Raw genomic sequence first — 25,670 nt, 5'->3', positions numbered from 1 at the left:
GGGGCAAAATTCCCATTTTCCTGCTGCCCATGCTGTGGGATGAGCCTGGGACAGGGGGAATTTCTGGGATGTGAGGAATTTCCAGCTTTTCATCCACCAACACTCCCAAATCATTTTCTTGGGGCTGCTCTCCAATCCCTTCACCCTCTATCCTGGATTTGTGCTTGGAATTGCCCTGTTCCAGGTGCAAGATGTTGCACTTGGTTCTGTCGAACCTAATGAGGTTCATCTGGAGCTTATCCAGGTCCCTCTGGATCCCATCCCATCCCATCCCCGACAGCCATGTCAGCCACACAACACCTCATGCTGCCATCCAACACCGTCCACCTCAGGAAGGGAAAATGAGGAAAAAAATCCCAGCATCCCAGAATTGTTTGGGCTGGAAAAGACCTCCAAGATCATCGAGTCCAACCTGTGACTGATCCCACTCAGCCCAGAGCACTCAGTGCCACATGCAGTCATTCCTTGGACATTTCCAGGCATGGTGATTCCCATCACCAAAATATCCTCTTGGGAAGAACTCTGGGGGATTGTCAGGAAAGGGGGTCAATACAGGGAAGATGGTTCTTTCTTCCCTATTCCTCCTGCTTTGGGACATCAGTGTCCAAAGGATGCTGCATCTATCCCAAAACATCCCAGTATTCCCTAGGAAAAGCTGATTTTTCTCTCCCTGCAGTTCTGGAAGAGAAGCACTGACATTCCCAGGATGGATTCTGGCCCATGCCCAAATCCTCCCCTATCCTCCAGCCGCCACCTCAGTGTCCCTGACCATGGAAAGGTTTGGGTTGGAAGGGAACCTCTGAAGGTCATCCCAACCCTCATCCATGGGACAGAGCAGGATGGACAAGGCGAGAGCAGCCTTGCTCCCAGAAAAAATCCATAACAGTGGGAAAAATGAAATCCCAAGGGATCAGGCTGCTCTTCCCAGACCCACCTGTCGTTCTGATACACGTCCATGCTGCTGTTGAGCTCTTCCAGCTCTTCCTTCAGGAGCTGAAGGTTGGAGTTGACGTAGCTCAGCTCCAGAGCCACCGTTTCCTTCACCTTGTGGTTGCTGGTGGCCCTGCAAGAAACCAGTGAATCAAATTTCCCTCTTTTTATCCATGAATTCATTTTTTCCATTCCAGACTCAGTTACCCAGTGGTGCAATCCATGTGCATCAAGCCCAACCTTCCCACAGGATTGTGCCTCTGGGTCTCCAGGGGATGCTGGAAAGGTTTGGGTGGGATGGGACCTCTGAGGGTCATCCCATTCCAACTCCTGCCATGAGACACCTTCCACTGTCCCAGGTTGCTCCAAGCCTCATCCATCCTGGCACTGGACATTTCCAGGGATGGGGCAGCCCCAGCTTCTCTGGGAATTCTGTTCTAGGGCTTCACCACCCTCACAGTGAAGGAATTCTTACCAATATCCCATCTGTCCCTGCCCTCTGGCAGTGGGAAGCCATTCCCTGTGTCCTGTCACTCCATCCCTTTTCCTAAGTCCCTCTCCAGCTCTCCTGGGGTCCCTTTAGGCACTGGAAGGAGCTTTGAGGTATTCCTGGAGTCTTCTCTTCTCTTCTCCAGGCTGGACATTCCCAGCTCTCCCAGCATTTCAGGATTAGGGAAGTCCAAACATCCAGGTAGAGGCTGAGCCCAGGCAAAACTCATTGCAGTGCTGCATCCAGGAATTCCTGCTCCAGAGCTACCTTCCTCTTGCCCATTCCCACTTCACCTTCAGTGCAGCTTCAGCTTGGGCTATGATCAGTCCAGGTGCTCCCCTATCCCAAATAAATGGTGGGATTTGAGGAGGAAAAACTCATTTTTGGGTGCAAAGAATCCTTGTGGAAAAGAAAGGATTTGTGAGCTCCTGCCCTCCCTTCCCTGCTCCCGTCAGGAGCTGTAAACACCAGGGATTGATTCCAGCTGTTCCCAGCAGGACAAGCTCCCAGGCTGATTATTCCCTGCTTATCTCCTCCAAAGGAAAGAAAGGAGAGATAACCCAGAGCTGAAAGGGGCTCTGGCTGCTGAACCACGCTGGGATCCAGGGAAAACAACACATGGACAAGCTCTGCTCCACCAGGAAACTGCTTCCCTCCAGCTTTTCCAGAGTATTGCCTTTGACATGGATTTTGTAGGGATTGAATCCTTCTGGGTCCTGCCCTGCCCTGGTTCAGGGCAGCAAAAGGAGCTCCAGGGTTTTCTTTGAAAATCTGGGGTTTCAGAGTCTCCTCCTGCCTCTCCTGTGCTGGAATTTTTTGATTCTAAACAAACCAAACCACATCACATCCAAAGATCCCCGTGGGTGCTTCCAATGGAAAATCCTTCAGCTTTCCTTCAATTCCCCAGGCACCGTCACCCTATGTTTCCATATAAACCAGTATTTAATCCCTATAAACCAAGACTTCATTCCTATTTATCCCCCTCATATCCCAATACCTCCAGGACACTGTCAGTCCAATTGTCATCCCATATGGATAAAGGAGAGTTTTCCCTCCTTGTTCCCAGCTGCCAACAATATTTTTTTGGCTTTTAGCAGGCTCCTGATTATTTTCCAGGAGGATCTGCCCATGATTTTGTCAGGAATCTGTTACCAGGAGAAAGGTTCTCCTGAGGCACTTGAAAGTGCCACACACAGCAAAAAAATCCTGGAATGGTTTGGGTTGGAAGAGACCTTCAAAATCTTGGAATTCTACCCCCTGCCATTGGCAGGGACACCTCCCATTATCCCAGGTTGCTCCAAGCCCTGGCCTTGGACACTTCCAGGAATGGGGCAGCCACAGCTTCTCTGGAAATTCTGTTCCAGCCCATCATCACCCTCACAGCCAAGAATTCCTTCCCAATATCCCATTTAATCTCACCCTATTCCAGTTTAAAGCCATTCCCTGCATCCTGTCCCTCCATCCCATGTCCCAAGTCCCTCTCCAGCTCTCCTGGAGCCCCTTTAGGCACTGGAAGGGCCTTTGAGGTTTCCCTGGATCCTTCTCTTCTCCAGGCTGGACATTCCCAGCTCTCCCAACCTGGCTCCAGCCCTTGGAACATCTCCATGGCTTCCTCTGGATCTGCTCCAGCAGCTCCGGGTCCTTCTGCAGTTGGTCCCCACAGCTGGATGCAGAATTCCAGGTGGGGTCTCACCTGAGTAGGGCAGAGGGGCAGAATCCCCATTTTCCTGCTGCCCACGCTGTGGGATGAGCCCAGGACACTGGGAATTTCTGGGATTTACTTTGTGATTTATTTTTCTTTGATTCCAAAAAGCTGGACATTTTTATCTCCCCCATTCCTCCACTCCATCCCAGTGTTTGAACAGGAAGGAAAAGGTTTCCTCTGGCTCTTCCCATTTATTTACCCAGCAAACAAATCCATTGAGCAAATATCACGTGGATTTTTTTTTGGCAACACCCCATTCCTTCCAACTTTTCCAGGAAAAAACATGGAAAGGCTGAACAGGAATATTTTTACCAAGCACTGGGGTAGTTTGTTTTTAAATTTCAAGGAAAAAACCCAGCAAATTCAGCTCCAAACTGCTCCAGGCTGGACAATCCACAATTTTTTCCACCAGCACCAGGATGAAGATCCAAAGGAATTTTATCCATGCACCACAAATCTTTAATTTTGAAGCAATAACCTTTAAATTGCAACATAATCCCCCCCCTCCTCCTCATCCTTTAATTTCAAGCTTGATTATTCCTTTTTCTCTCCCCCTGCTAGATTTCCGAAGTTTCATAAGCTTGGAGCACCGGAATGCCGAGAAATCAACTTTATTACTCAGCTGGATTTGTGGGAGGGAGGGAGGGAGGGGAAGTGGCTGCTCCAAAGGACACCCAGAGTGCTGAGCCAGCAAAAAAAGAGCCCCCTCAGTGCATTTCCCTGATAATTAAGATGTGTTTTGCATCCCGTTTTTCCTCACTCCCACTTCCCACAGCTCCAATTCCAACCTAAACCAGGCTGATTTCTGCTGAGCCAGCACATTTCCCTCTCTTGTTTGTTTGGGTTTTTTTTTTTTTTAATATAACACAGGAGAGGCAGAAGTTGGGATTCTGCAGCTTTTTTTTCCCCTTAATTAAATGAGGCACAGCAGCGTGGATGGAGCAGTGGGATCTCATCCCCCAGGAAAACACCTTTTTTTTAATGGATCAACCATTATCCCCTTCTTCCAGGTGCAACATGAGCACTCCATTGATGTTAAATCATTCCAGTTCCAAAGTGGAAAGTTAATTTTGTTTTATTTTATTTGGGATAAAAGCAATCAACAAGTTAGTAAAATATTCCCAAAAAAAGGTACTTTAAGGCAGATTTATGGAATTTTTAATATTAATGACTTGCCCAGCCTGGAATGTGCTCCAAATGTTAAAGAAAAATGAAATAAACACAGAAGATGCTAAAAAAAGTTGTCCTTGGGATAAAATCCCTGTGGATGTGGCACCTGGGGACAAGTGGTGGCCTTGGCAATGGTGGGGGAATGGTTGGACTCTATTCTGATGTGATTTTCTGACCTATTTATGACCCTAAAGTTGGATTTCATGGAATGGTTTGGGATGGATCTTCAGAAACCTCCAGTTCCACCCTCTGCCGTGGGCAGGGACTTTTCCCTATCCCAGGTTGCTCCAAGCCCCAGCCAACCTGGCCTTGGACACTTCCAGGGATGGGGCAGCCACAGCATCTCTGGGAATTCCATTCCAGCCCCTCACCACCTTCACAGGGAAGAATTTCTTCCCAATATCCCATGCATTCCTGCCCTCTGGCAGTGGGAAGCCATGCCCTGCGTCCTGTCACTCCATCCCTTGTCCCAAGTCCCTCTCCAGCTCTCCTGGAGCCCCTTCAGGCACTGGAAGGGGCTCTGAGGTCTCCCTGGATCCTTCCCTTCTCCAGGCTGGACATTCCCAGCTCTCACAGCCTGGTTCCAGAGCAGAGGGGCTCCAACCCTTGGAACATCTGGACTCACTCCAACAGCTCCATATCCATTGGATCCACGTGCTGGGTGGAGCAGAGCTCCATACCAGAGCTCTGCATTCCAAACCAAGCCTCAGCCACAAATTTATTCCCGTTATCCCACCTGCTCCTATCCTGCTTTTTAACAATCTTTCAGCAGGTGAATCTTGGATATCAAGACACTGTTCCTGCCTCCAGCCAGATTCCAGAGCCGGGGCGATGCCCAGGGGATCAGGACTCACCGGAAGAGGTTTTCTGCTCCCGCTCTCATCCTCATTTCCTTGTTGATCTGTTGGTTGATCCGGGCCCGGCGGTGCTGGAGTTTGCTGCGCTGGGTCTGGGCGAAGGGGTCACAGCCCTGCTGAGAGACAAGGGCAGGTTCTCATCCCACATCCACGTTTTGGGATTCAAAAGATCCGTCAATTCCATAAACTGTGCACTTACAGAGCCCAGAGTCACAGAATGCTTTGGGGTGGAAGGGAGTTTAAAGATCATGGAATTCCATCCCTTATCATGGGCAGGAACACCTTCCTCTATCCCAGGCTGCTCCAACCTGGCCTTGGACACTTCCAGGAATGGGGCAGCCACAGCTTCTCTGGGAATTCCATTCCATGGCCTCACCAGCCTCACAGCCAAGAATTCCTTCCCAACATCCCATATAATCTCACCCTCTTCAGTTTAAAGCCATTCCCCGTGTCCTGTCCCTCCATCCCTTGTCCCAAATCCCTCTCCAGCTCTCCTGGTGCCCCTTCATGCACTGGAAGGGGCTCTGAGGTCTCCCTGGATTCTTTCCTTCTCCAGAATGGACATTCCCAGCTCTCCCAGCCTGGCTCCAGAGCAGAGGGGCTCCATCCCTTGGAGCATCTCCATGGCCTCCTCTGGATCTGCTCCAGCAGCTCCACATCCTCCTGCTGCTGGAGCCCAGAGATGGATGCAGAATTCCAGGTGGCGTCTCACCTGAGCAGGGCAGAGGGGCAGAATCCCCATTTTCCTGCTGCCCACGCTGTGGGATGAGCCTGGGACAGGGGGAATTTCTGGGATGTGAGCACACATGGCTGGGTCACATTGAGTTTCTCACCTTCCCCTGTCCCTGGAATAACCATTCTATTCCCCAATCCCACGTGTTGCCAACAGGGATTTCTTTCCCTGAGCTCTTTCCAAACTCAGCCCTGAACTGGAATTCCACATCCCCTTCCCAGGGTCTGGACATGAGCCAAGATCCAGGGGGGCTGGAGATGAGCTCAATACAACCCCAAAGCTGAGGAAGAAATATGATCCCAAGGCCATCTCCAGGATATGGAGCACAGGGAGTCAGGAGTTCACGGAGATGCAGGAATGAGGGGCGCACGGCACTAAATTGATTCCATCCTTTCCGCAGCTCGGAATTTCTGCAGACAGGGAAAACACGCTGAATTCCCGACTTCAGGAAATAGCAGCCACCTAATTTCCCTCTGGCTCACAGGGTTATTATGGGATGCCTCAGGGAATGGGGCAGCCACGAGGAGCGTCCCCAAAATCCAGGCCATAAAAGATTTGTCCAAGTGGGGATGATTCCCATTGTGCAATGGAGGATTCACAGGCATGGAATTAGGCTCTGGAAGATCCCTGGATAAAAAATCCCTAGTTGGGAAGGCACAAACCTGGGAAGTTTAAGAGCATGGAAAGGTCTGAGCCTGCAAATCATGGGAAGATCCCAAAATCATGGAATGGTCTGGGTTGGAAAAGACCTTTAAGGATCATCTCATTCCAACCCCTGCCCTGGCGCAGGTTTCCCAGAGAAGTTGTGGATGACCCTGGAAGTGTTCCAAGCCAGGCTGGATGGGGCTTGGAGCAACCTGGGATAGTGAGAGGTGTCCCTGCCCATGGAATGAGATGATCTTTAATGCCCCTTCCAACATAAACTATTCCATAATTCCACGGAATGCTTGATCACCTCTCCAATGGGACCTGGCAAGGAGGAAATGAAAAATTTCCATGGACTTCAGCTTCCTTAAAATTAATTCCTCATATTTGAAGTCCACCGAGTGCTGCTTCCTTTGGAAAAGGGTCTGGGATTAACAGTGGGATTTTAATTTAAGGGAAAGATTGGAGCTCCTCCTTGGTCCCTTTGAGACTGAGGAATCAGAGTGACTCCAGCTGGTTCATAAATCTGTGGGATTAATGCTTTACAGTGATCCATGAATTTGATGAAAGGAACAAGCTGGAAGCATAAGATCCCAATTATTCTGGAAAATCAGTGGGATTTGAGGAAAACACCCCAATAGCTGCATAAATATTGGGTCTGAAACACTCAGGAGCAAATAGAGGAAATTCTGATCCGGAATTGTCACTTCTGGATTTGTCCTGGGGGGAATCCACCCATCCTGTTGGCTCCTTAGGGAGAAAAAAATCTAGGAATCAGAGGAAAAAGGGGAAAGGATCAGGAAATCAAGCCAAGATGTAAAGAGAAGGTGCTCATCAATATTTCAGGGTTTAATTTCAAATTTCAAGATGAGATCTCTGAGAGCTTGATAGATCTAGAGACAAATATATGCAAATATACCCAAATATATGCAAATGAGACAGTTCCAGGTTCCCTCTCTGTGCCTCTGAAGCCACATTAATCCATGCAAACTCAACAAATGGGAAGTTCCTTTCCTCCAACTCCATCTCTTCCTGCAAATTCCATCACCCTGGAGTCCCTTCCGCCTCGGGCAAAAACTTGTTTGGAAGCAGCCAGAGGATTTTAAGGGAATTTTTGTGAGGAAAAGGAAAGAAAACCACCTGGAGACACTGGGAAGAGGCCTGGGAAGTGCAGGTGGGATGATGGAAAAGGCACAAGTAGAAGCATTATCCAAAGCCAAAATAAAAATCATTGTCTGGAGGGAAAGCACTGGTAATGAAGGAAAGAAAGGAGTGGGATGCAGAAGACACTGGGATGGCTCCACAAGATATTCCAAGAGGGTTAAAACCTCTTCCCTGCAGGAGCCATGAAAGGATTTAGCAAATTGATTTGACTTCTCCTGCTGGGAAGCACTAAAGCTGTTTGCAGAGCTGAGGGGGTTTTTCCCTGGCTTCTCCATCAGATTTAATGGGATGAGTTCTCAATCCCTATCCAGGCTCCTAAGCCAGCAGCAAAAAGGTGCTGGAAAACCAGAAGGCCCTGATATAAACCCAAAGCCTTGTGAGTTAAGTCAGGAATTCAAGGATTTCTCGTGATTTCCACATATTTTGTTTTCCTCAACATTTATGAGGCTGGCAAAGTGCAGGAATATGAGACTGCTGCACATCTTCCCTCAGGAGGCTCTGCCTCGATCCCAAAAAATCATCTCTGGCTTGCATGGATCAATAGAAACATCATTCCATGAGGAAAAACCCACCCCATCTGCAGGAGCTCCTGGAGTGTCACAGGAATGTTGTAATTCCAAAAATATTGGAGTAAGGGGGAAATTTGGCTCCGGGAAAAATAAGGAGTCAAGCAAAGAGCATTCCACCTTCCAACAGTTCAAAGGATCCCAAAGCTTTTCCTGTCAGAGCTCCAACTGAAAACCAAAAACCACAGAATGAGTTTCCAGGGATTTAAACATGACTTACATAAAGGGGAAGAAAATCCCACCAAAATCCCACTGTTAGGTTCCAAAAGGGATTTTCCTCACTGAATTCTTTGCTTAAGCTGTCGAGGTCACCCCTGTAAGGTCAGAAGAAAGAGAGGCTTTTTCATCCAGGCTTTGGGGTGCACCTGGGGACACCTGGAAAAGGGAATTTGGGGGTTTAAGAAGTGGCTCTGGAGATAATCAGAATTTTCCTTCCTGGTTTAAAGGTTTTAAAGGAAGACTGAGCACAGAACTCTCCCATAAGTTGTGGAGGAGCCATGGAACAGCAGCTTTTGTTTGTACACAGGGAAGGATGGGACAGAAATTCATGAAAATGAGGTGTGGCCAGTCCGGATGCTTATCACCTGTGACAAAGCAGGATTAGGGTCAGGAACTGGACTCTGTGATCCCAATGAGTCCATTTCAACCCATATCTAATGATTTTATTGGAAAAAGCTCTTTAGGCCCAGAAAAAAAACCAGGGGAAATCCCTCTGCGTTCCACCCTCACATGGAAGTGACAATGGAACCAAAAATCCTCCTCCAGGCCTTCCACATGAGGGAAAAAAGATTCCATAAAACTCTTTCCAGAGGGAATCAAGCTCCCCTTTGAGGGAGAGCAGAGATTCTCCAGCCTTATCTTTGCAGGGAATGTTTGGAATGACTCAAGGGCTTTTGTCACTTCCAGCCACCTCCCCCAGTTCCAGAGGGCCCATCCAGGGTGGCAATTAGGAGTCCTTAGGGAATGTTTACTCAGGGTGGACTTTGAACTTCCCACCCGCAGGAGATGAAGCCTTGGGTGACAGCCACACCTTGAGAGTGATTTGTGACCTCAGTGACCATGACAAGGCCACAGCCTCCCTGTTTCCAGCACCAGGGACAAAATGAATCACCTGGAGGAAGATGTGGAAGCCAGTAATTCCAAAGGGTAATTCCATGACAAAGGGATTGCTTCTGCTCCTTTGTAGCTGGAAGCAACAGAGAAGAAACAAAACTGAAGGATATTTAGTGAAATGTGGGAAGGGAAAACGGGATCCTTGCAAGTGGTGTTAAGGTTTCAGAGAAGACAGAAATGGAGAGGCAGACCCAGTTCCTGAAGAACTGGCACAGATCAGGAATGTGTTGGTAAATTCCAGGCATGGATCTCTCCAGAGAAATGAGGAAGGGGTTGCTAGCTGGGAGTTATAGCCCCAGCAGGAATTGCAGGAAAAGCTCCTGGAGATACTGGGAGAACCTGGCTGGATCCCAGAAGCTGCTCCACAGCTCTGCTACCCAAGACTGGACCAAGCTGGGCCATGTCCAAGACCAGTTTTGGCCACAAAGGAGTCACCACCAGGATTCCTCCCAATTAGGGAAGCTGGGGAATGCCCAGAGAGAAACTGAGGAAGTTTCATTTGAGCGGAGACTCGAGACATCCATAATGTGGGAAGAGGAGTCATCAGCTGGTGCTGAGCTCAGCTCCACAGCCAGCCCCACCTCCAGGGAGACACCTTCCCGTTCCCAAGGACAGGGAATGAAGGAGAGCAGGACTCCAGCCAGTCCAGATCGCTGCCGTGGGTGTGGGCAAACACACCGAGACCCTTTTGTGCCAGGAAAAGGGATATTGAAGGGATGATGGAACCAAGGAATGGTTTGTGTTGGAGGAGACCTTCAAAATCATGGAATTCCACCCCCTGCCATGGGCAGGGACACCTTCCACTATCTCAGGCTTCTCCAAGCCCCTTCCAAACTAGCCTTGGACATTCCAGGGATGGGGCAGCCACAGCTTCTCTGGGAATTCCATTCTAGGGCCTCACCACCCTCACAGCCAAGAATTCCTTCCCAGCATCCCATTTAATCTCACCTGCTTCCAGTTTAAAGCCATTCCCTGTGTCCTGTCTCTCCATCCCATGTCCCAAGTCCCTCTCCAGCTCTCCTGGACCCCTTTAGGCACTGGAGAGTTCTGAGGTCTCCCTGGAGCCTTCTTTTCTCCAGGCTGGACATTCCCAGCTCTCCCAGCCTGGCTCCAGCCTTTGGAACATCTCCATGGCTTTCTCAGGACCTGCTCCAGCAGCTCCAGGTCCTTCTGCTGTTGGTGCCCAAAGCTGGGCCCCGATCCATGATCCCAACCCCATCCATTGGGCCCATGGTCTGTGGCTCCAACCTCAACCCCGTGAATTTCTCCCACTAAACACCTACATCCCACTCCAAAAAAATAAATAAATCAGGGATTTATTTCCACACCCTCTCAGCAGCACTGGTGCTTCCTTACACAGAGTTTTTCCTCCAAACAGGAAGTTCCCAAGTGCACAGATGATTCCAGGCTGGAATAGGATAAGTCCAAGCACCTGTTTTAGTTCCAGAACCACACTGGTCTTGAAAGCATTTTCACAGAGCCACAGCTGTCAGCTGGAATTTTGATTCCTCTTTGGAATCCACAAGTTTTTCAGTCAGGCCAGAACAGGAGAAGTGGCCAAGTGACCCTGCTTTAGCCACATTATCCCGTGGGATAGAGAGGAAAACAAAAGCCAGGGAAGCACTCCACACACAAAAACAGGCTTGGAAATTCTCTTTTTTTTTCCAGGGTTATCCAGAATTTCCTTCCTTTTATTTTTCCCAGCCAGAAGCATTTAAGAAATTAATATGAGCTGTTATAAGACAAGCAGGAAGTGACAACAAGTGGGTTTTTACTCCCTGAAAATCTATTTAGATAGGAAATTCCCTGTCATGGAATTAATCTCATGGAGCACCCTGGCTCCGAGCTGGGTTTCTGTGGGAGACAGGAGCAGCTAAAACCTCTAAAACCTTTTATTGAGAATATGGTTACATCACAGAGCCTTTGAACAAATGAGGGGAGGATTAAGGTTTTAAATTTCCCAAGTGGCCTCACTGGTGGTTCATGCAGTCAGCAAGAGGAAGGAAAAAATAAACCCGGGGGTGGGAATAAAAATCTGGGGGATTGGGGGTTTTTAAACAGCACGAACTGCAGTTAAAAACTGAATTTTAGGAGGGTGAAAGTGCTCTGAGGAGGAGGGGGAGGCACAGAGTCAGGGCAAGGTGCCAGCAGGAAACAGGTGGATTAAGTCTTCACTCCTGGGACAGAAAACTTGGCCAAAAAAAAAAAAATAATGAAAAATCACTTTTTCAGCAGCATTCAGGATCCCCTGCAAGGCAGCAAATACGGATCCACACTCCTGATATTGTCAGAGTGATTAAAACAGCAGGAAAAGGTTGTATCGATAATTTCTTTTAAATAGCAATAACAAAAATAAAACAATAGCGCTGATCAGGTGTTCTGCTGCTTTAATTAAAAAATAATCATATTATCACAGAGGCTGCTGATGCCCTGCCCAGCTCTTCCCTCCAAAGCTTGGCAACATTTTCCATGTTTTTCGTTGCGCTCCAGACCCAAAGAGAACAAATTGGGGAAAAAAGTCCCAAATCCCTCCTGTTAATCTTCCCTCACGAGCAGCACCTGCTCTTTAGACAAGGCCCCGAGTTAAACCCCGACCTGGTTTAAGGTTGCAACCTCTTGAGCTGCAGCCCAGGCTCAAGTGACTCCAGATCAGATTGATCCAGGGGGAAAAAAAATTTACAAAAAATCCCTTTAAGAGCTTGGCTGAGTTTGGCTTTCTTGGTTATTTGGGATTTTTTTTTAGGGGTGTTTTAGGTTTGGGACTTTTTGCAAGAAGAGCTCAGATTATGGAGTGAACTCAATGCTGGCTTATCCTGTTGGATCTCAGGGGGCAAAACTAATGGGAAAAAATGCTTAAATAGACCCAAAAATGAATGTTTTCCATGTTTTCTTGCTCCCTAAAACCTCTCTGACCCCAAGAAACCAGGGGCTGGTGGCAGCCTGAGGACAATTCCCACTGATTCCATCCCAAAAGCTGGTAATAAAACGATACCAGAAGAGCAATCAGCCCCTTCTCTCTTGCATATCCTGACTTTCCCTGGGAGCACCTGGCTGGATCAGCTTCCCACATGCAAGAAGGAGGAAAAAAACCCCAAAATCTCAGGGAACGAGGTGAAAAGCAGGTGCTGGGAAGCTTGGGGATGGAGCCAGCAGAAAAGATGGGATTCAGGAGCAGAGTTTTAGGGATGAGGAGCTGGGAGGGAGTTGTTTAGGGCTGTTTATGGGGCAGCAACAGCATTTCCACCCCTGGCAGGGCTGGATGTCCCTGTGCCCCCATCCACGGGGACAGCCATCCCTACGGATGGGACAGGGATATGGTTCCAGCCCGTGCCATCCTCACCTTCCGTGTGCTGCCGCTCTTCGGGCCGTGCAGGAGGACAAGGCCACCGTCCCTGTCCCCATCCGGGCTCTCCTCCTCGGGGGGCATCATCTCCAGGGATGCAACATCCACAGGCTGGGAATGGGGGGGGGGGGGGGGCTGGAGCTGGGGGGCTCCTGCTTGAGCTCACAGGGGGGGGTTTGGGGGCTCGGTGACCCCTCCTTTAGTCCCACCGGGGTCCAGATCCCAGGCCTGTCCTAACTGGGGGGTTTAAGCCCTGCTCTGCTCTGTTGCAAAGCCCCCTGCACTCAACATCTGGCCAGATGTGAGCCCACAGCTTCCCTCCGAGCAGAAATAATTTAGGGAAAAGAGGGGACACAAACCCCCTTCATAAAGCTACCCCAGGAAGGGGGATGTTAAATCCCACCAGACCCTAAATGGGGGATGTTTAAACCTCCCCAAAATCCGCTTGGAAGAGCTGCTCTGGATAAGGGAAAGAGGGAGTTTAACCCCTCAAATTCCCCTAAATAGGGGGGGTGTTTAAACCCCTACAAAGTCCACCTATAAGAGTTACTCTAAATGGGATGGGTGGGGGGTTCAAACAGAGAGACCCGGAGTAGGGAGGGAACCAAACCTTCTTAAAACCCCTTTACAGGGCCACCCCAAAAGGGGGCGAACCCCCCCAAATTCACTTTTAGAGCTATCCTAAATGGGGGGGGGAAAGTTTAAATCCTCCCTAAACCCCTTTTCAGAACTACCCTAAACACATGGAATTCAAACCCACCTTGTACAGCGACCCCAGATGGGGCGAGGGGTTAAACCCCCTTCCCCTCACAGCGTAAGCGCCCCCAAAATCCCCCCCCCAAAGATGCTCCAGCCAAGGGGAACCCCCCCCAAACCTCCTTCCACAGCCAAACCCCGCCGAGCTACAACTCCACAGCCCTTCCTCGCCCAGACCCCCACCCCGGGGTGCCCCGGGACCCTCCGGCCGTGCCCCCGCTCACCCCCGGCGCCCCCTCAGGCCCCGCCAGCCCCGCAGCGATCACGGCGGCTCCGCCGAGCGCGGGGCATAAGCAGGGCGGAGGGGCGGGGCTTCACCGCCACACAACCAATGAGAGCGCCGCATAGCGTTGATGGACAGAGGCGTTGCCCAATAGATGCGCGGGGTTGGGAGAGGCGGCGGGGGGGAGGAGCGATGGGGCCGTTGCCCGTGGCAACGGTGGGAATTAGAACGCGGGTGACGTCACGGGGAGGCGGGGTTATAGGCCCCGCCCACACGCGCGGCCGGAGCCGGGCCGACCCTCACGGCTCCGGTGCCGGGTGGGCTCCGATCCCGGCGCGGCCACATCTGGAGGATCCCGGCTAAAACAAGGGGCACGTTCCGCATCCCGGCCACATCCGGACGGCCCCCGACTCCAGCCAGGCCATCGCCCCCGTTCCAGCCACTGTCTGGGCCTGTCGCCACTCGCCGCCTCACATCTGGGTGCTTGTATGTTCCTACCCCAACCACATCTGGATGAGCCCCCCTGCCACAAGGAGCCCCCCCGCGCCCATCCCAGCCACATCTGGGCTGCTCCAGTCCTCCGCCACCCCCCTTGGCCACATCTGGGCGGTCCCTCCCTCATTCTGCCCCTGCACCCCCCTCCCCCTGGCTCCCCCCCTCCTCCCCTCAACATCTGGGCTGCTGTGCCCTTGCCCTGTTGGTAGCTGGTCCTGTATAAACCGTAGTTTAATATAAAATATAACGAAAAAATTAATGAAGAAATCAAATCAAATCCACTTAATTCCTTTTTGCAGGCAAATCCTGCCCCGTATTCCTGCTCTGAACCTTTGTCGCCGACCACAAGAAGGTCCCTGAGTCTTTACGTGGTCCACAATGAAATTAGTGAGTGATAAATCCCATTCATGTCAATGGGATGCAGGGAATTCTGTGTGGATCCAGCTGTTATTGGGTGGAAAATGTTAGCCCCAGATACACTAAATATTTTACAGGGTGTGGATTTATTTTATAACTGCATTTATTAAGCCCGATCCACCTTTCCCAGTTATTTTTTCTCATCAGGGCTTCAAGGGCTGTGTGATCCCAGGGAAGGACTTCTCTCCCTCCAGGATTTTCCAATCCAAAAGGAACAGCTGTAGTAGAAAAGTGCAATTAGTGATTAATCTGGAATATTTCATGGATACATCCCCAACAGCTGCTGTGGAGTCACCAAACAGTGCAGGGATCCCATTCCTGTCTGGTTTTCCCTAAGGATGAGCCAACCCCCTTTGTGCTCCAATCTTCCCAAGCAGAGCTCCGGATGGAGCTCCCATTCCAATTCCAACTCAATTTCCCATTGCAAAGAGCATCTCCGAAGGGGAAAATCCATAAAAATACACAACAACTCAGCTTAATTTTTAATGGATTTAGCCCAAGTTGTGCTTGGGTGGGATTGAGGAGCAAACTGGAGCTGCTCCAGGCTAGGACAGGTTTTTCCCTGCAAAACATCCCTGCAAAACCCATCTTTTCCCATCGTGGACATGGAAAACTGAGGAGAAAGCTGAGTAAATCTTATGGAATCCAGGGAAAACGGGAGAAATTCAAACCCAAGCTGTCCTTGGAAGGAGGCGGACAAGGGCAAACAAGCCCCGGCTTGAAGTTGTCCTTCCCTGCTCCCTTCCCCGGGGCTGGCTCCCATCCCTGGACAACCTCTACTCATCCAGCCAGAAAGGTGGCTTGGATGTGTTTTTCCAGGGATGGCGCAACAGGGATCAAAGAGGCTTTCCCAGATCCAGCCCTTCCTCCGGGGGTTTCCGCTCCCAGCAGCGAACTGGGCGGGACCTTCCCAGAGGAACGTGGGGTCCCCCTGTCCTGGCTGGGGATTCCACATGGAACAGTGCCCTTTATTGACCCAAATCCCTGAGTTTTCCTGGAATTGTGGGATGGTTTGGGTTGGAATGGGATTGAAAGGTCATCCAGTACAGAGTGGAGGGAGATCTTCTACTAAAACAGGTTGATCCAAGGCCTTAGAGCAATTCCACGGATGGGAGAAGCCACAGCTTCTCTGGGAATTCCATTCCAGCCCCTTACCACCTTCACAGCTGAGAATTCCTTCCCAATATCCCATCTAATCTGATCCTCTTCCAGTTTAAAGCTCTTCCCCTTGTCCTGTCCCTCTGTCCCAAGTCCCTCTCCAGCTCTCCTGGAGCCCCTTCAGGCACTGGAAGGGGCTCTATGCTCTCCCTGGATCCTTATTTTCTCCCCTAATTTGGGGAAAGCTTTTGCCTATTATCCCAATTCCCCATCCCATTCCCAGGTGTGCTGCTCACACCTGGTTTGGGATGGATGAGGACGTTGGGAGGCTCAGCTGGGATGAGGTTCCTGATGACAATCAGGGGCAGGTTGGAATCCATGGACTCATCCCATGAAAAGGGCTGGAGAGGAGCGGGATGGGTTTTAGGATGAGGGTTCCGGGCAGTAGGACCCAGTGGGATCTGGGCTTTGTGCCCAGACTCCTCTACATCCAGCCATGGAGCTCTGATGAATCAGAGGCAGCTGAGAAAAGTTGGATTTGGGGATTAATTTAATTATGTAATTGAAGAGGAAGCCTCTCCTGTCAAGTAGGTTTTTCCTGGTTATTTTTAAATCCATATTTTTGCCCCCATTCTCCACCTGAGCGGTCCAAAGTATTTCCTTGCTTCCCAAGTCTCCTTGCTGAGGACCTGCTAGTTGAGGGACATTCCCAAAATTCAGCTTTTGGGTTAAAACTTCATTTCCCAGGGTGCATCTTGGGCTGGGAGCCTCCAATCAGGCTGAGGGAGACTTTAAAGGAGTTTCCTGGGAGAGGGGGGGACTTCCCTTAGGGAAGCAGCTGGGTGAGGAGTGAGGTCTTCTCCAGGCTGGCTGGGGTTGGGAATGTTCTCCTGTACCAACTGAGCTTCATCCCAACTGCAGCTGCAAGTGTTCTTGGCACAGCAAAGCCTGGTAAAATATGGAGTTTTTCCAAGTGTTTTCTACTCCCAGAAAAATTTTCAGGACGTTTCAGACTTTTTACTTAAGTTTTTACTTGCCTCTTTGAGAAGTCCTGGGTTTTTTCCCCTCAATGTGGAGTTTTTTTGAGGATGGGGACCAGGAATATGACCTGTATTCCTTGCATCCTCTTGAGTTTCTAGGGAAAATAGGGAGTTGGGAGAGTCCGGTTGCTCCATGAGAAGGGGAGAGGTGGTGGTGGGGACTCAAGATCTCAATTCACCCTGTTTCTCTGCTGTGCTTAATTATTATTAATTGTGATAGTGGAAGCTGTGAATTCTCAAACTATTTTACTGAATTTCCTCTTTTTTTCCTTTTATTGCCTTTTATTTTGCCACCTCCAACAGAAGTTCAGGGACTGAGCTTAAATTTTCTCAACATGGGTCCTCATTAAAGCTGAGCTTGGCCCCGTGGGCTCCAAACTTTGGGACTGAGCTGTGGGGGTTTCCTTGGAGAGCAAAACTGGGGTTGCAGCAACCCTGTGCTGTTTCCATCTCATTCCAGTGACCATCCTTGGATTCTCTGCCTTAGCACTCCCAAGAAGTTGTGGATGACGGAGCCATGGGGGTGTCAAAAGCCAGTGAGGTGAAGAGCAGCAGCAGGTGGGTACCATGAAGCATGGCAGGGAGTTTTGGGGGGCTCCAGCTTTGTTATCCTGCTGATTTTCCTGGGAATTTCATGCTTGAGAAGAGAAATTCCTCCAGAATTCCTTTTGAAAAGCAGTTTTTGGTGCTGCTGGGCATAAGGATTAGGAGGAATGGCATCATGCCTTTGTGATTACCACCAAGGGGCTGGTTTCAGCGGGATCGATTCTTCCTTATCCCAGGAAGCGAAAGAATGAGTTGGAAAAGGGGCAGGACAAGCCGAAGGAGCTGGAATGCACAGTGAAGGTACCACACACCGCTCTGTGCTTTGGGGTGACCCTTGTAATTATCCCAAAAAGTCTGTGGGATTCAAAGCCATGGCATGAACTTCCTTTTCCTTGATCCTGCTCTGTCCTGGTGCGAAGCCTTCCACCGTGAAAGGGAAGAAGAAGAAACCATCAAAAGCCAGGGAGAAGCCACTGCAGGAGAACGTCATCAGCAGGTCAGTCCTTGGATTGGGATGGAGATGGGATCTGCAGGGCTGGGCTTTTCCATCTGGGTTATCCCAGAGCTGTGCATGGGAATGCCATGTCCAGCTCTGCTTTCCTTGTGTTGCTTTGATTATCGAAAGGAGCTTTTGATAGGGAAAAATAAATGGCACGGAGGGATGGGAAAAGGGGAATCACCTTAAGCTGAAGGATGGAAGGTTTAGATTGGATATCGGGAAGGAATTCTTCCCTGGGAGGGTGGTGAGCCCCTTTGGTGTTTCCCAAAGCAGCTGTGCCTGCCCCATCCCTGGAAGTGTCCAAGGCCAGGTTGGATGGAGCGTGGAAAAACCTGGAATAGCGGAAGGGGTCTCTGCCTGTGGAAGCAGCTTGGAACAACGTGATCCCTTCCAACCCAAACCATGATTCTAAAATGTGTGTGTGTCCCTTCTCTGTCCCCTCCCTGGCCAAGAAGCTCCCTGAAGCAGGAGGCTGTAGATGGGAAAGGCCTTGGCTCGAGCCTCTGGAATGGGATCCAAGCCAAGGAGGGAGCTGCGCCCGGGTTGGTACGTGGTGGTCGCCGTGCTGAAGGATTGGGGAGCATTCCCCTGGTTTGTTCCCAAAGGAATTGAGAGGGTTCTGTCTTGTGGTTTGGTGCAAGCCTCTGGAAGGAGCTTTTGAGCATCTGGAATTAAATTAAGTAATAAATTTCCTGGTTTGGGGGTTAAATATGTCACATTTTGGTGGCACCAGTGGGGAGATCCAGGATATGGGTGACTCTCACTTCCTAAGCAGGAGGTTGGGATTGGGAATCCCTTCCTGAGGAATTTGGTTTTCACTGCTTTCCTTGTTCACGCCCCCTGGAAGTGTCCAAGGCCAGGTTGGATGGGCTTGGAGCAACCTAGGATAGTGGAAGGTGGTGGTGAAATGAGATGATCTTTAAGATCCTTTCCAACCCAAACCATTCCATGATCCTTTGCTGGTGCTGGAGAACACAAATCCCAGGAAATCCCCGCTATATTTTGCTTTTCCTGTGTTAATTTGTCCTCTTGGTGTGTAAATCCAGCAGTGATGCTTTTCCTTTTTCCCTCTTTCCATCCCTCTCACAAACAGGTTCCCAAATGTCCCCAGGCTCTCCTGGATGGATCAAATTCAAGGAGCAGCCTTGGAACCCCCCAAGGGTGCCTGTGGTCCTGGCATTCCCAGTAGAACCATCAGGCATTTGCAGGCAGGAATGACTTTGGAAGGTCATGGCTCTTCCTGAATTTCCCAACAGGGTTTCTGAAGGATTGTGAATCCATGGGCAGGCGTGTTCCCAGGGAATGAAAGTTTATGTGGACCTAACCAACCTGTAATTAACTCAGGGTTTTATTTTCCCCTTAATGAGTTCACCCAGCAGCTTTCAGGAGAGATCCCTGTGTGGTTTTGGCTTCCCTTGAAAGCCTTGGGAAGAGAAACTTGGGGAAGTCGGGGTTTAGAGTGAGAACCTTGGTGCTTGGCAAGCCCTGGATGAGGCTGGGATGAGTTTTGGGATGCCTTGTGCGGTCAGGAGCAGGAGAATATAGTCCCAGCTTGGAAAACAAGTGTAAAACCAGTGGGATGGGATATCTGGTGGCCTCCAAGGAACAGAATTTAAGTCTCTGTGTCCTCTACAAACTCAGGTTCTTTCAGGTTCTCGTTTATATTTTGATGTGTTTTTCCTTTCTCCAGGATTTCTGGTGGCCTCCGTGGGTCACATTTTAGGCCTCCATGTCCCCCCTGAGCTCGTTTTCTTTTAGGTCCCTATTTTCTCTGTATTTTGATGGGTTTTTTTTTTCTGTTCTCCAAGATTTCTGGTGCCCTCCATGGGTCACATTTTAGGGCTCTGTGTCCCCTCTGAGCCTTTTTTAGCTTTTTAAAATTTTCTTGTAGGTCCCTGTTTTCCCTATATTCTGAAGCCTTTTTTTCTTTTCCCCAGGATTTCTGGTGGCATCCATGGGTCAGATTTTAGGGATCTCTTGGTGTCTCCTCTGAGCTCATTTTCTTTTAGCTCCTATCCCCATTTTCCATATATTTTCGTGATTTTTTTCCTTTCTGTAGGATTTTTAGTGGCCTCCAGGAGTCAGATTTTAAGGATCTGTTTGTGTCCCCTCTGAGCTCATTTTCTTTTAGCTCCTATCCCCATTTTCTAGATTTTTTTTTTTCTTTTTCCTTGCTTTCTGCTCATCCTTATTGTATTTCCCACCCCGTGGCTTTGCTCCCCACCTCTCTTTCCCTCTTGCCATCTGCTGCAAGGGTGATTTCATCTTCCAAGCACCTGGAATTTGATCCATCTTTATTTTGGAGCCCTCCCATCCCTTCTGTTCCCTGGATTGCTCTCCCAGCAGTGCTTCCAATGAGCAGGTGGTTGAGGAGGGCTGGGAGTTTTCCTATATTTATCCATAATTATATTATTGTGCTGTTGGAAGGAAACCAGGGATTTCCTAACCACATAAAATCTCAAAACTTGGGAAAACCTGGTATTTTGGGTTCCTGGATTTCGGCCAAGGGGGCTGAGGGAAGGAAAAGTGCTGGTTTGGGGGTGATTGGGGTACCTGTGCCAGGGAACCTTTCCCAAATCCTTGATATTTTCTAGGAGGAGACCAAAGCAACCTCTCCTCAAGGGCCAGCAGTGGGGCTGGAAGGCTCTTCCAGGTGAGTTGAGTCATTTTGGTTTTGGATTATTTTTCTTCCAGGGAACTGGAATTTTGTCCTTTTTCTTTTCTTCCCTACGGAGCTGCACAATCCTGGTTTTCCCTCCTGGATTGCTGGTGACTTCCTGGAGCATCTTCCTCACATCCTGGTGTTTTCAACGATTTTAAAGCTTTCCAAAACCAATCCCAAGTGGAATTTGAAGCTCCGTCCTGGGATTTGAGGGTGGAGAGGGAAGTTCCAGCCCCATCCACCCTCCCCAGTCAGCAGGGTGTGATTGCTCAGGTGCACATTCCTACATAAATTTGGGCAAGTCCTGGTGGGAACAACCACCCTCCCAAATCCTGGGAGAAGGCTGTTCTTTCCCTCTAGATCCTGGCAGAGATAGGAAGCAGAATTCCTAAAGCTGGTTAATCCTCTCTGCCTCTTAAAAAAATCCCATTGAGAGGCCTCTAACAAAACCTTGGAATGAAGGAGCTGATCCCAAAAGGTGCTGGAATTTTGCCTTCCGAGTCACGGATCTGCTCCCTGCCAATGGGATTGGAGGGGCTGAGCGTGTTTTGCAGGATGCTTTTCCCTAAGGAGTTTAGTGGGGTTGTGTAACAGTGAGGAAAAAAAGCATCTGGCTCCTGGTTTTTTGGGTTTTTTTGGGGAACTTGTTTCCATCCCAAGCCAGCTCGAAGGTTTTCCTTGCTTTGATGTCCCGCAGCCTGGTAATTAATTATCTGCCTTGATTAATTTATGGAAAGGGGTCAGAATTCATGCATTCTGTCGCAGAAATTTTGGTGTATTTTGGCTAAAGTTTTGAAGTCCAGGAAGAGTGATCATTATCCTGCTTGGGAGGAGGAAACTGGATTTCCAACTCTTTTTTTTTTTGGAAGGATCAGGGCAGATGGCTGTGCTTCCAAAGGGCTCCTCCTGCTGGATCCAGGATCTGGGGAAGGCAGGGAATGGATCTGATCTAAGGCTTGAGCTTATCTTCAGGCTTAGCTAGGATGGACCAGAGGATTTGTTTGGCAGGTGACAATGACCCAGAAAGGAAAGCCCCAGGTTTCCCTATGGGAAAGGGACACCATCTCCTCAGCATTAAACTCATGGAATTTTTAGGGTTGGAAAAAATATCCAAGATCACCACTAAACCATGTCCCAAAGCACCCCATCCCCACAGGGTTTTGGAACACTTCCAGGGATGGTGATCCCACCTGGACAGCCTCTTCCAGTGCTTGACCACCCTTTCAGTGAAGAATTTTTTACCAATACCCCGCCTAAATCCACCCTTTGGAGTTTTGGGCTCAGCCAAGGAGACAAGCTTGGTTTAGGCTGTGCTGCTGTTTCCTCATTCTTATTTTGCTTGATTTTTCTGGAATATGAGCACCTTGAAGACTCACAACTCCCTGCCTGGCTCGAAGGGGCCTTGGGAGAAATTATAGGGGCAGGTTGGTTCTTTGTAAGGGTTGCAAATCACACAGAATTCCCCAAGATTCACCTGAGCTCTCTGCTGAGCAGGGAAACACTCCTGGATTCCTCACCCAGGATGGATGGTGGAGATCATGGATCTGGACACTTCTTGTCCTGTTGTATTGATGAGGCTCCTTCCCTGCCCATTCCCCACTGGAACCATTCCCACAATCCCAGGAATTGTGTCCCATCTGTCTCCTTTTCCAGTGTGTCCATGATTGTCCTGATCCCTTCCTTTGTGCTATTGGTGCTGCCAAACCTTTTCTCCTGAGGTTTCTCTGGGAATATTTCCTTAGGACCTCCCCTGTTTTGTCTGGAGACCTTGTGGTTCTGCTCCTTTGAGCTTCCCATAAAATCCAGCTTGGGGTCATTCCCCGCTGCCTTGGGATATCTCCATCTGTGGTGCTGCCGTGGTTGGAGGGAAATGAGGGAGCAATTCCCTAATTTGGGATGGAAGAGGGGAATGCTGGTGGTGAGAGTTGGCTGTGATGTCGTTGTAGGTTCCAGGACAAATCCCAGAGAACAGGACCTGCAGTGGGAGAGCAGCACTTGGAGACCCAGAATGGAATTAGGGTAGGAAAACTCGGGGGGAATGTCACCCCCTGGACCTAATCCTGCATCTCCATCATTCACTTGGGATTTGGGATAACCTCTCTCCTTTCCCAACATCTCTTCCCTTTATTCCTGCTTCCCACAGGTCCCAGGTGAAGGTGTTGCTGGTGGGGTTGCATCCCCCTCTGGAGATCCTTTGGAGAGGGATGTGGGGCTCACAGCTGTGAGGGAGGGTGAGGAGAAGGAGCTGGATCCCCCTATCCCACAGCAGGAAGAGGATTCCCAAGCCCCAAAAAGAAAAAGAGGGAAGAAACAAAAGGAAAACAAGCAGGAAAAGGGATTGAAGAACAAAGGAGGGAAGAAACATGAGGAAAACAAGCAGGAAAAGGGATTGAAGAGAAAAGGGGAGAAGAAACAGGAGGAAAATAAGCAGGAAATAGGATTGAAGAGAAAAAGAGGGAGGAAGGATAAATTTGAGGATTTGATGGATGGCATTGAGGAGGAAGAGGGGGATGAAGGCAGGAACTGGGAAGGGGGACAGGGAAGAGCCAAAAGACAGAGAAGCAACAGCAGCCAGGGATGGGATGATGGGGAAAAAAAGCGGGAGAAGGGGAAAGCAAAGAAGCACAGCAGGGGGGAAGTGAAGGGGGTGGAAAAGGTGGGGAAGAGGAGAATGAAGAAGGAAAAATTGCTGGAAGAGGAGCAAGAGATGGAGAAAGATGAGGAGGGAGAGAAAGGAGTGCAAGGTGAAGAGGAGGAGAGGGTGGGAAAAGGAAGTGGAGATAAAAAAGGAATAGAGAAGGAGGAAGAGGTGGATGAGAAAGGGGAGGAAGGATTGGGGGAGACTAGGAGTGCAGGGATGGGGCAGGAGGAGGAGGAGGGCAAGGATGAAGGGAAAGGAGATATTCCAATGAAAGAGAAAAAGAAGAAAAAAAAGAAGAAAAAGCCAGAGGGGGAAACAAAAGAGACGGAGAAAAAGAGTGAAGAGGAAGAAACCCCAGGGAAAACTGGGAAAAGGAAATCTAAGGAAGGAGAAGAAAAGAAAAAGGAAGAAAAGAACAATAAAAAGACTAAAAAACAGAAGGAAGAAGAAAAAGAGGCAGAAAACAAATGGAAATGGTAAATTCCAGCGTGCCTTTGGCAGGTCTAACCCTGGGACTGTGATTTTAATTTTATTTTGTGGGGCAAAATGGTGAAAATTCTTATTTTCCCTTGAGCCTTGAACTCGCCCCTCTTGGAAACGGGTGAGAGATCAGGGAAGGTCTGGAATGCACAGCAGGATTTGTATCATAATTATTTTTATTTAAAAAATTATTTGTAATACTTATTTCTCCTCCATTGATTTTTCTGGTGCCCATCCTAGGAAGGGAGAAGCTCATAATTATTGGAAGGGAATAATAATAATAATAAGTTCAAGAAAGCAGCACCCCATCAGGGAGCTGTAGAGGGTCTGAATTCCTTTCCCACTTCCTTCTCCAGCAGATTTGGGATGATCCAGGCAGGTATTTTATAGGAAAGGATGTGGAATGTGGCTGCTGGATCATTTTTTGGAAGTGCGACTTCAACCACTTGGTGTCACTCTCTCCCAGATCTCCCCAGGACCTGAGACAGAGCAGGAGAATTTTTGGGATGCTTTTTGGTAGCCTGTGGCAAACCCTGATCTGGGAGGAGCCGTTATCCCAGACAGGGATGTCCATGGATACCTGGAGCTTTGAGGTGGCCCTTGAAGGATCCAGGGTGACATGAAAAGTGGGATTTAAAATATTTTTTTTCCTAATTAATGCCTTGTTTGGAATGGCTGGATCCCGGCTGGTACATAGGAATTCAATCCCAAAAAATTGTCCACAACTACATTTCCCATGAGGAAATTCCCACGTGTCACCCTCCTGGGCCTCTGGATGGGCTTGGGGGGCTGTGCCAGGTGAGTGTGGGGGATGCTCTGCAGGGATTTGGGATCCCAGAATTTTGGGAAGAGAAATGACCACAAAATGATCCAGATGCTGCCTTTCTCTGATGCTTTCAGCCCAAATTCCTGGAGTTTGTTGGTTTTCCTTGGCTATTTAATTTCCTCTGTTTTTATGGCAAAACACGCTGTTTGTTCCAGTCTGCTTACTATGGGGAGGAAAAAGAAAATCACGAATGATTTCTGGGGCACGGCTGAGTGAGAAACAGGAATTTTGCTTTCTCTGTGTGGAATCTTGCTATTTTCTCAGAAATCCTTGTTGGTTTTTTTTTTTTTCCTTGTTGGGATTAAGAGTCCTGGCTGTGGGACACAGATCCCTGTCTGTTCCCTGCTGTCACCAGCGCTCTTCCTCTGACCCTAACCTGTGGTTTTACCCCTGTTTTTAGAGTCCTGCTCCTACTTTTCTGGTTGGACTTTTTGACATTATTATTTTTAAATTTTAATTTTACTGTAATTTTTGTTGCTGTTTTTTTAAATCCTCACAGTTAAAACTTGTAGTGGCTTTAAAATCCCATTTGCTCTGGCAGGGGGAAAGATTCCTTATGATCTTGTTTGCATTAAAATCAAAGTTATAAATATTTATGAGGCATAGGTTTCCCAGAGAAGCCGTGGTTGCCCCATCCCTGGAAGTATTCCTTGGATTGGATGGGGTTTGGAGCAACCTGGATTAGTGGAAGGTGTCCCTGCCCATGGAAAGGGGTTGGAATGAGGTGGTTTTTAAGATCTCTTCACTCTCCCCCGAGTTCCTCCATGTCACCACAACTCAGTTTCATAGATTCCAGTCCAGTTTTCCTTGTTTTAAAGGACAGGGAAACTGAGGCAGCAGCAGAGAGGATGGGATTTCACCTGGAGTTTGTGCCAGCTGTCACTGCTCCGAGCATTTTGCCAGTGTCACCTTGGGAGGAGGTGCCAGCTGCCAGATTTGGGCTATTCTCATGGACTCCCGTGTGTCTGTTCCAGGTGGGAAGAGGAGAAGAAGGAAGATGGAGTCAAGTGGATGCAGCTGGAGCACCGAGGGCCCTACTTTGTGCCCCCCTATGAGCCCCTGCCCAAGGATGTGCAGTTCTATTACGATGGTACAGCCGTGATGGGACCTGGGGCTTGGGGTGGTGTCCTCTCCTTAGGGAAGATGAATATCCCATTGGAAAAGCCACGGGTTCAAGCTGGAGGATCTTGCACGTGGTTGGAATTATGGGGTTTTTGGGGAGCTGATCCTGATTGCTGTTTTTTTGTCATTAAGCTGCATTTTGGGTTTGA

At 49.2% G+C, this 25,670-nt stretch overlaps 2 protein-coding genes across 7 annotated transcripts in view; one reads left to right on the top strand and one right to left on the bottom strand.

Annotated features, from left to right (window-relative positions):
• The window catches only part of RHPN1 (rhophilin Rho GTPase binding protein 1), a 27,767-nt gene extending 14,014 nt beyond the window's left edge, over positions 1 to 13,753 (bottom strand). For 2 of the 6 annotated variants that reach the window (XR_005255971.1, XR_005255972.1), the window contains exons 1-3: positions 12,714 to 13,602; positions 5,150 to 5,268; positions 935 to 1,063 (exon numbers count right to left, since the gene is read on the bottom strand). Coding sequence is in view for 4 of the 6 variants with exons in the window: in XM_038129236.1 (XP_037985164.1) it covers positions 935 to 1,063; positions 5,150 to 5,268; positions 12,714 to 12,803 (338 nt within the window). In the remaining 2 variants the exon portion in view is untranslated. Of the gene's footprint in view, positions 1 to 934; positions 1,064 to 5,149; positions 5,269 to 12,713; positions 13,603 to 13,696 lie in introns of those variants that run through there. The other 4 variants (XM_038129236.1, XM_038129237.1, XM_038129238.1 and 1 more) reach the window with 4 other exon arrangements.
• On the top strand, positions 6,736 to 25,670 carry LOC119696980 (DNA topoisomerase 1-like). The gene is made up of 10 exons (XM_038126942.1): positions 6,736 to 12,495; positions 17,206 to 17,303; positions 17,528 to 17,591; positions 17,711 to 17,787; positions 18,246 to 18,336; positions 20,385 to 20,443; positions 22,399 to 22,471; positions 23,933 to 23,952; positions 25,374 to 25,489; positions 25,654 to 25,670. The coding sequence occupies exons 2-10, from the start codon at positions 17,263 to 17,265 to the stop codon at positions 25,668 to 25,670; spliced, it is 558 nt and encodes a 185-aa protein (XP_037982870.1). The 5' UTR covers positions 6,736 to 12,495; positions 17,206 to 17,262.

The sequence above is a fragment of the Motacilla alba genome, chromosome 2 (genome assembly GCF_015832195.1).
Source record: "Motacilla alba alba isolate MOTALB_02 chromosome 2, Motacilla_alba_V1.0_pri, whole genome shotgun sequence".
Classification (NCBI taxonomy): domain Eukaryota; kingdom Metazoa; phylum Chordata; class Aves; order Passeriformes; family Motacillidae; genus Motacilla; species Motacilla alba.
This window is presented reverse-complemented; position numbering and strand designations above follow the sequence as displayed.

Excerpts from the sequence above, each read along its gene's own strand:
- LOC119696980 (XM_038126942.1), top strand. The coding sequence starts at position 17,263 with ATGGGGGTGTCAAAAGCCAGTGAGGTGAAGAGCAGCAGCAG. Across the intron at positions 17,592-17,710 it reads AGCTGGAATGCACAGTGAAG|CCTTCCACCGTGAAAGGGAA; the intron begins GTACCACACACC and ends CCTGGTGCGAAG. Across the intron at positions 18,337-20,384 it reads AGGGAGCTGCGCCCGGGTTG|GAGGAGACCAAAGCAACCTC; the intron begins GTACGTGGTGGT and ends GATATTTTCTAG.